Consider the following 13,449-nt stretch of genomic DNA (forward strand, 5'->3'; position numbering starts at 1 on the left):
GCGCGACAATTTCTGTTCAGCGCCAGACTTGCTTGTAACCTATATCACCAATTATGTTATGAAAATGACGTATTAACTACAACAGAAGACTGACCTTTGTGGAAATGCTTGGAGCAGGTTAACACAACGAGGAACGAAGCATTGCGCCATATTGAACACAGGAGAGTTTAGGGTTCATACGTCATCACTTTATATATATATATATATATATATATATATATATATATATATATATATATATATATATATAAAAGACCGTATTAGAGCATAACTAAGAGAGGATTCAGGGTCACCTGATCCAGCCCAAACTACCATATTTGTTTGGACATGTGTGGAAAAAGACCAAGTATCGTTTCTGTTCCAACAGAGTTATTAAGAGAAACACATTTGGTTTTGCTCCACAGATTAAAATTAAATAGAAAACCACACAATAAAATAGAAATAAAACCAACAGAGTAACAGAGGTATGTTAGATGCATCAGAGCAGGTGTGACCAGTGTTGGGAAGGTTACTTTTAAAATGTATTCCATTACAGAATACAGAATACATGCCCCAAAATGTATTCTGTAACATATTCCGTTATGTTACTGAATGACAGTAACGTATTCTGAATACTTTGGATTACTTAATATATTATCATGCTTTTTACAACGTGAATGTACTATTGCTGTGTGATTTATTACTATTACTGAAGGTCCACGACTCCGAACTGTAGTAAAGGGACCTCTGACTAATACGGTGGGGTCCCTGTCGGCTCATAGCCGAAAAATAGCTTTACTTTGTTGTGTGGGTCAACTTTTCTTGCGAGTGACAGAGAGAGGCGTTGAAAGGCTGCTCCAACGGAACTTATTGTTTTCGGAGGAAAACACGAACACGGTGTACAGTCGAGTCTTAATAGCTTACTTACAACTGGGCTCGTCAGGCTCTCTTCTTGGCTGAAGTGGTTATTATTATATTTACATGCTTCCAGCTCCCGTTTTTCCTCGATGACAGCTCGTACCTTTCCACTCCCCTTTTTCTCCCTCCTTACGCTCACAGACCCATAACGTGTATGGCAGTCCATTCTCCCTGCAACACGGACTACACTGCCCATGATGCTACATTCTTTAGAGCTATGCTTGTAGCATTCTGCCTGTTAGCTTAGCACAACAACAGCAACGAAAAGGCGCTCTCTCACCCAGGAAACACACAGTCGCAGAGAGAGAGAGAGCGTCGCCCTGTAACCATGGCAACCGTAACGCTGCCGCCTGGAACAAAGAGCGTAGCTGTCAAACAAAACCCAAACAGTCCTGACAAAATGAAACAGGAAAGTACCGCAGTGTAATCCATTTATTTCAACAAAGTAACTGTATTCTGAATACCACCTTTTTAAACGGTAACTAACGGAATACAGTTACTCATATTTTGTATTTTAAATACGTAACAGCGGTACATGTATTCCGTTACTCCCCAACACTGGGTGTGACAGTTTCTGTGTGGGTGTGTACCTATATGTTGTTTCCATAGGTACATAAAAATCTACAGACACAGAGGCAAAACCACAATAACTACGGCTCGCCTTCATACTCTTCAAGGAATCATGGGGATTTCAAAGTTACAGAGAATGATAGATGATTTGTGTTTCTGTGAAGAGGTTAAAGTAGAAAAAACAAGTCTCATTATTGATGGTGCAGCTCTTTATTATTGTTTGTATTATAATTCTGATCCAAAGCTGGACCAGCGCTGTGGAGGAGATTATCCTGGATTTAAAGACGATGTCTGTAAGTTCTTTGAGGCTTTGAAGGACTGCGAAGTCACTCCATACATCTTCTTGGATGGAGCTGCAGGATCAGAGAAGCAGAAAACTCTTCATTCGCGTCTAAAGCGTAGACTAGAAAATGCAAAGACAATAGCAGAGAGTGAGCCTGACGCTGCACCACAAGGATGTAACGTCTTACCACCTCTGGTAAAAGATGTCTTCATAGAAATCTTGAAGGAGAAAGACATAGAGTTTAAACAGTGTTTAGGAGAGGCAGACCCTGAAGTTGTTTCTGCTGCAAATCAGAAACAATGTGCTGTGCTGTCCCATGACGCAGATTTCTGCATCTATGATGTGAACAAAGGTTTCCTTCATCTTGACAACTTTGAGTGGAAAAGAAAGAAGGATGGCAAGATTCCTGCTAAGCTCTACACACGTTCAAAGTTTTGTGAGCATTTTAAATTGGACCCTGCTCTCATGCCAGTCTTTGCTTCAATAGCAGGAAATGATTATTCAATATTAAAAGACAATGGTACCTTTGCAAATGAATCATCTTCATCTGGTGAGTACAGGATTAAAAGACTGGATGGTATACTCAGGTTTTTAAGTAAAGTGAATCTGCATGGTTTGAACGACTCACAGAAGAGAGAACGTGCTCTGAGTCAAGCTTTAAGTCATGTTGGTAAAGAAGAAAACCAAACTTTCAAACTCTCCATTCAAAAGTATGTTCAACCAGAAAAAACAAGTTCTAAGTTGCCATCATGGGTGAGTAAAAAAGTTGAGCGTGGAGAAATCACCACTTTCGTCATAAGTGTTGTGGATCAGAAGACAATGATGCTGCCTGTTCTTGTGGAGGACTTTTCACAGCGCAGTAGTTACACAGCTGCTTACCCCATCAGACAGTACTTCTATGGACTGTTAATTGGAGGTCAGATGTGCACTGAATATGACAGGGATAGAGAAGAGATCAAAGACAAACGTGTCCCATCCATAGGGAAACAACTGCAACTAGAGCATCTGCATAAGGTACTGAGGTTAATCATGAAATATGTGTTTAATTACTCTGACAGGTCATAGATGTGTTTCTGTGGTACATGTGAGCATCTTGTCTGTGTGGTACCTTTCTGTGCAGGATCCTGAGGGTTTGCGTCGCAGAGTGTTTGAAGAAGCTCTGCAGGTTCAGACTTCAGCCTTAGGAAACATCCCCGACCAGCTGAAGCTGCCAGTCTGTGTGACTGTTTTCTGGTTTAACAACTTAAAGCTTGGCCAAAAAGCTGAAACTGTCCACTGCCTCCACGCCCTCCTGCTGGGGTTTGTGTGTGATCGTGATGGTCCAGGTAAGTCTCTGAGCTCACTGAGCAACATGACTGATATTTTACTAGCAAATACATGGAAATATGTGTAAATCAGTATTTTCACTCATTACTTTATTAGTAACACTTGTGATACGCCTGCTATTGTTTTCACTCCTATTTAGTGTTGTTGTTTATTTTGTTCTCTTTGTGTCTGTCATTGAAGTGGACTAATTATTAGGAACATCTAAATGTGATTCAGCCCAAAAAGCATCAAAAATAATATAAAAGTGTGAAATAAGGTGAGATGCATGTTTCAGTTTAAGTGGTCCCAATATGACCTCGATGATATAAGAGAGATAAGACTTTATTGATCCCGTGGTGGGGAAATTTGTGCATTACCTCAGCTCAGGTACGGATAGCAGAAGAAAAATTGAAAAAAATACAAATAAAATATAAACAAATACAAAATAAGTAAGATAATACGCTACATGCAATGGTTGCATACACAGTATGTGATTATGGATGGAGGGTTGTGGAAATATGCAAGTAACTATTCTACCACTACTATTACTATGTAAGTAATAATATCATTGAATGAGGAGGAAAATACATTATATTTATACATTATATTTATACATTATATTTCATAGATTTTGCTAATAAAGTAGACATCTACATGACATCATAACCTGAGCAGAGTTAGATTAGGCTTAGTTTGTCTCTCAGACTGGAGAGATGGTTTTAGAGACAGCTGAATGAAAGTCACAGGTCTGCAAGCATCACACTGTTTTCAAGCCAATATGTCCCACTGCTGATTGAAAGGAAAAAAAAGGAAATCAGTGTTCATTATTCTGCTGTAACTCTGTGAAACATAGTTTATTAGCTGTATTTCTTATAAATTGGCATTTTGTTACAGTTTCACAAAGACAGTTAAGTCTGAACATTTAAATTTTACAGTTATCTACGTAATTACATTCTTTATGGTTAAGGAAGTGGGTCCACATAGACTATTTATACAGAGGATATTTCCCTGCATGTTACAGCAGGTTATAGTCTCTTTGAAAGCAGTCAGCAGATGGACTGTAGTCAGAGTTCCTGATGCTTCCACACAAACTGCTGCTGGTCTCTGGTTCTGTGTCACTGAAACTTTGTCTTATTTTGTCTGTAGAGGACGAGTTTGAGAGGAAGATGAAAACTTTAAAGGATGCAGCTATCAGGAGGAAATGGCAGCCCCGTGTGGCTCATGCTTTCAGCCAATGGCTGTGCTGCATGAGGCAGAGCCTCCACCTGAACCAGCTGCTGTGTTCCCCTCTACCAGAACCTCAGTGTGCCCGGTAAACACCAGACCAATGATGCGCTCCACAGATGTGTAACACACTTCATCAACTTTAACTGAGATTTTCTGCTTTGTCAGGCTTTACTGTGGACCTCTCCTTCATCGGCTGGCAGATGAAGAGACGTTTGAAAAACTACTGAAAACACTGAGAGGAAAAAAGAAGAAATTATATCAGGATTTAAAGACCATTTTTCATCTACTCGCACGGAAAAAAACTCTGGTTATTGGCGACTCTGTTCTTAAAGATGTGGACCCAGAGATTCCAGCAACTACACTCACATACAGATCAGGGGCCACAGCAGGCGACATTGAGGCTAAACTGAAACTCCTGGCTCAGGATGAACATAGATTTGATAAAATTGTAATTCATGTCAGCAATAACGACATCCAGAATCATCAACTGGAGGTCATAAAGCCTAAAATTGAGTCGGTGTGTAACTTTGCAAAAACGATGTCGGATTCTGTAGGTTTCTCTGGTCCCCTCCCCAGTCGAACCAATGCTCACATCATTAGAAGCCTGTCATCGTTTAACTGCTGGCTGTCTAACTGGTGTCCAGAAAACAATGTAGGCTTCATAAATAACTGGAAAATGTTTGGGTTAAAACCTGGTCTCATTGAGAGCAACCACATCTATCCAACTCGCGAGGGTGCAGATCTCATTTCTAGAAAACTGGCCAAGTTTATTCTGAGTTAAAAACAGAAAGCTGAGGTGTTTTCAGTGTTACATTATTATATTAGATAGTCTGACTCACCTGGTGACGTTCTCAGTCTAATGCACATTTTAAAGAAACAGCAGATGTTTTCTATTCAACACAAATGCTCTTTGACAATGAAAGTTAAGAACACAGAGAAATGCAGTGATGCAGGTTTGGGAGCGACGGCTTCCTCACCTCCTCCCTGCTTTTGTCTTTTGGATAAACATGATGACATTTTAAAAACTGAAAGTAATGCATGAATAAAACTTGACCCTACCTCTAAATTAAATACATTAAGTAGAAAAGAAAAAGTAAACCAGTGAAATATAGAAGCAGGCTATCGGTTTGGTTTGTTTTATAACTGAACTGAATGAAAGTGGGCTGACGAAGAGGAGTCTTTGAGCAGCCGGAAGCTGAAGAAAGCAGGACGATGTGTCTAACAAGCAGCAGCTGAGAGAGGAAGCGGAGGAACACATCAATGTTTTATCAGAGTCTGTCTGTTATTTGTTCTTTGCTGTAACAAGAGACCGAGGTGGACATATTTAGCAGGTATTGTCTAACAACACATGATTAGCACAGGAAGTTAATTCACTGCAGTTTTATTTATATAGCCCCAAATCACAACAGTCGGCTCAAGGAGCTTATTTTAAGATAAAGAAAATGCTTTAATGTTCATGAAAGGATGAAGATATTTAATGTGTTTGTTATAACAGCTTAATTATCATTTGTGCCTGCAGTGTGACCATGCAGTGGTCCACAAATCTGGAATAATTTTCAAATCACTTCAAAAACATTAACATCTTTCTCTTCAAATGCAACACAACAGTTGCAACAAAATCTTTTAAATATAATTGTATATTTTATTATATAATGCAAATTATGAATACTGTAAAATATGTCTGATTTTGAAAGAATTTTTCTTGTGATAGAGTACTATTATTTCTGTCTACATATACTGGATTATATATACTGAATTTTTATCATTATTGTGTTGTTCTGGATCATTTAGTGATTTAGCTTGGTGTTATAGTTTACATATTTAAAAATGTAGATGTATTTTTCTGTATATTATCTCAAGTTTTGGGCCAAATAACTATTACAACCAAATAACTCTACAAATAACTACCTTATACGTTATGATCTTGAAATTCGTATTTCATTTGTGAATAAACGGAAACTGTTTCTCAGAGACTTTTCCGTCAGTTTCTGAATTTATTGTCAGGCTTTTGCTTGTATGTCGCAGCACTCTGCAAATTACTTTTGAATAAAGTTACACAGATCAATAACGAGTTTGTTCCTGTTCCATGTGAACTATCCAGATAAAGCTGGAGGTTAAGAATAAAGCATTGGTGATGTTTTCCTCTCATCTCCTTAGTCCTGTTTGGAAATAAAGAGAATCTCAGACAGATGCTTATTTTCACCCCAGTTAAAGTATCTGTATTAAAAGTCAATCCACATGTTTTCTCTGTATTACTGTAAAGTCTTTAGAATCAGAATCAGAATCAGAATACTTTATTGATCCCTGGGGGAAATTATTTTTTGTTACAGTGCTCCATTTTAAACCAATATTAAGACAAGACAGACAATACACTAACTAAGAATAGTATAATATATACATATATATACATACATAAGTCACTCATAAATAAATAGTTGGAAAAGAAACATGTGTAGCTGTAGTAGCAAACAGTGTGTTACACTTTAATATAAAGCGCTTTTAGGAAACTTATATAAATATAATCGAACTGAACTAAGGGCTCTACAGGGAAATGCTTTACCTTACTGTAAACAGCTTCACCTTGTGGAAGAACACAGTTATTACAACCAGTAACGCTGCAGTCTCCACCGGTCAGGTTATTATCTGCAGCTGAAAACATTGAAGCAGACTTTAGAAAGTACCCCTGCTACCTGTGACACGTACAGGATCCTCTGTGATGGTTTTTCTCACGTCTCAAATGTCTGCCCTCCACCTCTGAGCAAGAAACCCTTATCATGCTGAGGGAGATCTCTGCTCCTGACATAAGGAGAGAAGAGGCTGCAGGAGTTTTTACCTTCACAGTGCTGTGACACAGATGCAGTCACATTTTTAAAACTTTCAAAATAAGTCAGAAAAGTTTGAAATTTCTTCTATGAAACTTAAAAAGCTGAATTTCAAAATAATCCAAATTAATCCATTTAAAAATGTTTCAAAAAGAAGAAAAATGTCAAATTAACATTGATTTATTTCACATTTAAACATTTACAGACACCATTACACCTTACACCAGCTTAAACAGACACTTATTTTGAAAAGCCAGGCTCATCTCATCCAAGTATCGCTTTAGAGACCAATCGATCAGAAATAATTTAGTCTAAATCTACACTGAACTTTTTTAATTTTTTTTTTACAACTTTATACAAAAACATCTGTTTACATGTTTGTTTGTATATCAGTAGTGGGTGACCAATCAGCTGTCAGAGCTGAACAAAAACACAGGAAGTGATGCTCAGTTTACGTGAAGGAAAACAACTGCCACCACTGTTTGTCCAAACATAAGCAGGAAGTGACATCATTGGGGAGGAGGTGACACAATCTGGTGATTCTTAGTGGTTGCTAGGTAACAGGACTCAAGTGCTGATGTCGTCACACGAGCAGGTCTTTTTCGTCTCATTTACAAGATGAGAAATGTCCTGTTGTCATGACAACAGTCTCTGTAGTAACAACCTAGCTGGCCTTGGCATCCAGCAGCAGCACCCTCATCAGCGTCCTGGCGGCGGCCAGCAGCGCTCCGTGCAAAGCATACTGGGCTACCAGCACGCCAAAACCTCGGTAGAAGCCAGCCCCGCCTTCCTTGCGGCTGATGGCGTGCAGGCAGTCAGAGAAGCCATCATACTGCGTGTTTACGGGCACTACCAGCGGGCTCCCGCCATTTCCCACCGCGACCACTCCATCGGTGGCATCAATGATGGTGCGCGTACCCTGCAGAGCCAGGCGATGTAGCACCGTCTCAAGAGGAAACAACACCACGTCAGCTACCAGAGAACCCGCCCAAGATGCCGCCAGCTCGGGGAAGTAGGCATCCAGTGGATTGGATGGTTCTGCCCGCTGCTTCTTGCTACGCTGGTGCAGCCACAGCACCACCCGCTGGATGGAGGTAGCCACGGCATAGCGCAGAATGGCATGCAGCGCAGCGGGAAGCAGCAGGCATCTGAGAGGAAGCAGGCGACGACTGTGAGGTGCGCCGACACCCAGCAGTCGAGCAACACCCTCACGGACGCAGTCCAGCAGGCCAGAGGACGACTCATCCCGCACAATCTCGCTCTGAAGATGGAGAGAGGAACACAGGTCCGATCAAATGATCAATTTAAAAAAAACAACAACAACAAAAAAAAAAAAAAAAAAACCACACACACACACACACACACACACACACACATCCAGCTAATCATTGCTCTAGATCAGCGGTTCCCAACCCCCGGGCCTCGGACCGGTACCGGTCCATGAGTCGTTTGGTGCCGGGCCACAAGAGTTGAGGCTCAGGTGTGAAATGTATAGTTTTAAGGGTTTTTATCGGTTTTCAGCGTTATTTTGTTATCGTTTTTATCGTTAACTCGTTTTCCTTGGTCTTTTCACGTGTGTTATGAATAAATCTTCTTTTTTTCGGTACCGGTACTAGTTTTATTTTATTGTATTTATCCGCGACACCTTAAAGGCCGGTCCGTGAAAATATTGTCGGGCATAAACCGGTCCGTGGCGCAAAAAAGGTTGGGGACCGCTGCTCTAAATGACTGAACAGCAGGTCATCTAACAGCTGCTCCTCAGCTTCCTGTTTGTGTGACATCATCATGCTCTCGTTGTTTCAAACAGGAGCCGTGTGGCTGATGGCGTCATCAATCTCACACAACGCTGGTAAGGTGTTGGAGAGATTATGCACCACTTTATGTGATCTCATGGCAGTGAAGGCATAAACCAACATCAAAAAGTCGCAACAACACCTCACTCTCATTGGTTGCTCTGTGAGTGATGTCATGAACAGAGAAAGAGGTTCTGATCTAGACCACTAGTTGGTAAACCTCATCATGTGATAAAAGGAAAGCTAATGAGCTGCTGCTAACTGACTGCTGTCATAAAAGAGGCATCGCTATTCAATAAACAATAATCAGTGACCTGCACGGTCTCAATGAGGCTGGCACAGTAAAATGGAAGAGCGACGACTGCCGTTAATCTGCAAGAGAGAGAGAGAGAAAGAGGAGGCGGGGTCAGTTTGTATCTCAGTCTCTGTTTAACAGCAAAAAAAAAAAAAAAAAAAAAAAGAACTGACAGGTAAGAAGATGAAGAAGAAGAAGAAAAACTGACCCTTTAAGCAGCAAATGCCCAGCCACCTGTTTCCAGCTGCACCTGTGAGGAAGCTCCCTTCACGCACACACGCACACACACACACACACACACACACACACACGCACACACACACACACACACACACACACACGTCAGAGTGACGTTGTACAATACTGTATCCATGTGCTAGTGGGAGCAGGTGGTTACCGTGGCAGTGGCGTGAACTCGCTGATGATGCCCTCGGCTCCGAGCGTAACACCATGAACGATGAATGTGCTGCCCATCCCCTTCCACAGAGCCTTCACACCCTGATCAACACAACATATTAATCACCGACAACATAATAACACAATTTATATCCTGAAGTATAAATGCGTGTGGACAGGCCGACTCAGGTTAGTGGGAGGAAGCCGGAGTAGATCAGTAGTAGTCCTCCTTCCTGTGAGGCAACATCACAGTGCCCCCTCCATCATCAATAATTAAGTCTCTATTTTTATTCTTTTAATATTTATCTATGAGTTTTCATATTGTATTTATAATAAATACATTATACTGTATTATTATTTATTTAGATTATTCTGATCAGTTGTAAACCTCCATATTGTATCTGCATTTACTATTTTGCAATATTTAAACTTTTTAAACTTATTTGTAAATAATGTTAAAATACTTTCATTTTCCATTTTAATTTTAATATATTTAACTTTGTATTATTAAAAGAAATATTCTAAATGTCATTATGTCCAAATACATTTAGATTTTCCTATTTGATTAATATTTTTATACTGCTTTTTATACAAATATAATTATCATAATTTATAAGAAACAATCAAACATATTCAAAATGATCTTTTTACATATATTTTTATTCATCTTTGGGTTTTAGTGTGTCCCGTTACCTGAGCTTTGGTGATGCTGTACATTACAGCGACAGCGCTGAATGGAGTCAGGTGATAACACCGGGCGTGGTAGTTCACCTGATGTAAACAGCCAATCAGAGTGCAGCAACAGAAAGAGGAAAATAAAACATTTAATGTCTCAAAACGCACAAAAATGAAATAAAAAAGTTTCTCCCACAGCGTTAATAAAAGTATTTTAATCCATAGCCATCATTATTTATGGATCATTTATTGATAAGAAGGTGAGGTCATACCTGGCACTGTCTGCGGAACACAATGCAGGGGTGAGAGAGGACGTTCTCTGTGAACAGACTGAGTGCACACACACACACACACACACACACACGTTTTAGTTAGAAACCCCCTGACTTCTCCAAACTCACACTTCAGCCTGTTTTTGAGATGAAAGTGTCAAAAAGTAAAACATCTCGCTTTTTGGTTGTCACTAATGGCGAGCACTGACACAGTCTCGTCCCTTTTTTGCTCTAATTTTTCCCTGTGATTAGAACCAAAATCACCACCAGCATCTTTGACTCAACAGTGGAGACTTTTGTTGCAGTGAGTCGCTGAAACTAAATGAAGCTTCAGCTTCAGTGGAAACACTGAGAACAGAAAGATGTGTGATTGTTCCCAACCATGGAGTCCAAACAGTTCAGACTGAATAAACTCATTCAAGCTGAATATTGGTCCACATGCAGTGACTCGGTCCGAGCCTCTGCTCATCTTGAAACCATGAGAAACGATTTCCTCACCTGACGAATCCAACCCCGAAGCCAGCGAATCGATTCAGCTGCTCTGCAACGACAAAAGCAAACACGATAAACTCGCACAGTGCAGGACGTCCATAAATAAAATCAATAACGGCTTTATTCACATAAGCTACCAAACAGTCTGCTGTCTAGTTCATTCATCACCGAGGATGATTCCACTGTTTTAATAACTTTTAACTCCAATAAAGTTAGTTAATAAGTAGTAAACTAAACATAGCACAACAAACACAAATTACAGAAAGCTGCCTTTGAGAGTTCAGGCGGTGCTGCAGAATAAAGCTGCTCATACCAGATATTTACTGTCAAGCTCGTTGGAGTTAGACTCTGTTTTGCGTTACTTACTGTATTTCCAGGTATGTTTGCATGTTTTAACACATCTTTGCATTTTGCGTTTCCCATTTTGGGAAATGATGGGCGAGTCAAAATTTTACTATATTACTGTATTTACTATTTGTGCATTTTGTTAGCCAACTGGCTAATATAATTAGCCTTCTAGTTAACTAGCCGGTAGCCCAGTCCGTTTATTACATAATTACTCTGAGCTTGATTAGCTTGTGCGCTAGCTTCCGGTTAGCATGCATGCTGACAGGTCATCGGCGCCTATCAGACCATTATCTCTTTAGTTGGCCAGCTCTGGCTTCATCCTGTCACTAGCCAGCTAGACTAGGTGACTCTGAACCTGCACAACAACCTACCAGCGGGGGGCCTGCTGGGATTTGGAGCTTCCCAGCCGCTTGCAGAACCTGCGATCTCTCCCGGGGCGTCATCGAACAGAGGTGTCCGCTCTCCAGGGTGCAGGTTGCGGCTGCCCGGGATGTCGGGCGGCGTGGTGACCCAGTGGTGGAGCTGCGGTTCGGCGGGGGCTCCGGCGCTCCGAACCGGGTAGCCCGCTCCGTACAGCGGGTCATCCCGGCCACGGTACCCGAGCCCGTCGAAGCTGTCCGGCCGCCTGGAGGCCATGTCAGGGTCGGAGCGAGTGAGGGGGGCGACACTGATATCCGGCTAGCAGAGCTCAGGGGAGCGCATCAAAGTGTGCACGGACAGAAGACACGGTTTAATGGAGAACCTGTAACGACCTAATCAACCCGACCCACACCAAAACATCCACCTGCCACCCGGAAACACTTCTTTTTCTATACTTTGTATACCGGCTGACTGCTCGTGCTGCCTCCTACAGGCCATCAGAGAGTGGTGAACCCTAGCTGGGTTATGTCTTTCTGCACGCTCAAACGTTTGTGCTGGTTTGTGTTGCACAAACTTTCGGTTCAAGTGACTTCTTTAGTCTCAGCTGACTGCAGGTTTTCACAACCTTATGGAACTGACCTCACAGCCCATTGTTCATTTAGTAGGCTAGTTTCACTAATTGGAAATTATTTCACTTGTAGCACATAAGCACAGTGTGTATAAGGAAAGAACACAAACACACAACAAGAGTTGAGCAGATTTGTGAAAATGTGAAATACCTGCAGTGGTGTCAAAATGGAACCTGAAATTTTCCCTTTAAAAAAAATCCTCAGAGAGCTGCAGGAGCTGTACCGTTGTATCTAAAGCTGACAGATTATCATATCCAGGTAAAATAGTTTGATTAATCTGTAAGTTTTTAGCTAGTTTTATGGTTAATTTCAGGAACTGAATCATTGGTGATCAAATATACACATTTATTATAGCTAGAAAAACTAAATATATCTTTCAAATTTAAAATAGAGCATATATATATATATATATATATATATATATATATATATATATATAATAGATATCTGACTATTTTACAGGATAGACAATATAAACATATTTAAAATTAAAGGAATTGAAATGTACATTGTGCCTTGGTTTAGTGTCTGGAAGAGTCCTGTCTCAGTCAATTATAGATGATGTGAGAGGGCGGGTGTGTGTGTTTAGGGCACGGATGGCTTGGGGATAGAAGCTCCTCTTGAGTCTCTCTGTCCTTGCCCGGAAGATGCGGAACCTTCTACCAGATTGCAGAAGTTGGAACAGTTTGTTGCCAGGATGGGACGGGTCCTTCAGTATCTGCGCTGCTCTAGTCCGGCATCTCCTGGTGTAGGTGTCCTGAAGCGGGGGGAGAGCAATCCTGCAGCAGCGTTCTGCTGTACGGATCACTCTCTGGAGAGCTTTTTGGTCCTTCACACAGCTGTTCCCAAACCACGATGTCATGTTCTGTGTGAGGATGCTCTCCACAGCGCCTGTATAGAAAATCCTGAGGATCTTTGGAGAGACCCTGAACTTCCTCAGTTGTCGTAGGTGATACAGGCGCTGCCTAGCCTTTTTGGTCTGGACCTGAATGTGGGCAGCCCATGTCAGGTCTGAGGAGATGTGGACACCAAGATACTTGAAGGACTGCACCCTCTCCACTGGAGCTCCATTGATGATAATGGGC

At 41.1% G+C, this 13,449-nt stretch overlaps 2 protein-coding genes across 2 annotated transcripts; one reads left to right on the forward strand and one right to left on the reverse strand.

Annotated features, from left to right (window-relative positions):
* Positions 1-1,579: 1,579 nt before the first annotated feature.
* LOC146570402 (single-strand DNA endonuclease ASTE1-like) lies at positions 1,580-6,003 on the forward strand. Its single transcript, XM_085281176.1, has 4 exons — positions 1,580-2,764; positions 2,871-3,075; positions 4,202-4,367; positions 4,448-6,003. The coding sequence occupies exons 1-4, from the start codon at positions 1,580-1,582 to the stop codon at positions 5,061-5,063; spliced, it is 2,172 nt and encodes a 723-aa protein (XP_085137302.1). The 3' UTR covers positions 5,064-6,003.
* A 1,265-nt stretch (positions 6,004-7,268) lies between these two features.
* On the reverse strand, positions 7,269-12,204 carry LOC146570403 (mitochondrial outer membrane protein SLC25A46-like). The gene is made up of 8 exons (XM_085278826.1): positions 11,747-12,204; positions 11,034-11,076; positions 10,536-10,593; positions 10,282-10,359; positions 9,590-9,690; positions 9,401-9,457; positions 9,212-9,269; positions 7,269-8,365 (listed from the first exon to the last, which is right to left on the reverse strand). Exons 1-8 carry the CDS (start codon positions 12,009-12,011, stop codon positions 7,769-7,771), a joined length of 1,257 nt encoding a protein of 418 aa, XP_085134952.1. The 5' UTR covers positions 12,012-12,204; the 3' UTR covers positions 7,269-7,768.
* Positions 12,205-13,449: the final 1,245 nt, after the last annotated feature.

This window comes from Mchenga conophoros, linkage group LG7, assembly GCF_057382185.1.
Source record: "Mchenga conophoros isolate Kocher_MC1m ecotype Shallow Benthic linkage group LG7, M_conophoros_male_GT1.1, whole genome shotgun sequence".
NCBI classification, from domain to species: Eukaryota; Metazoa; Chordata; class Actinopteri; order Cichliformes; family Cichlidae; genus Mchenga; species Mchenga conophoros.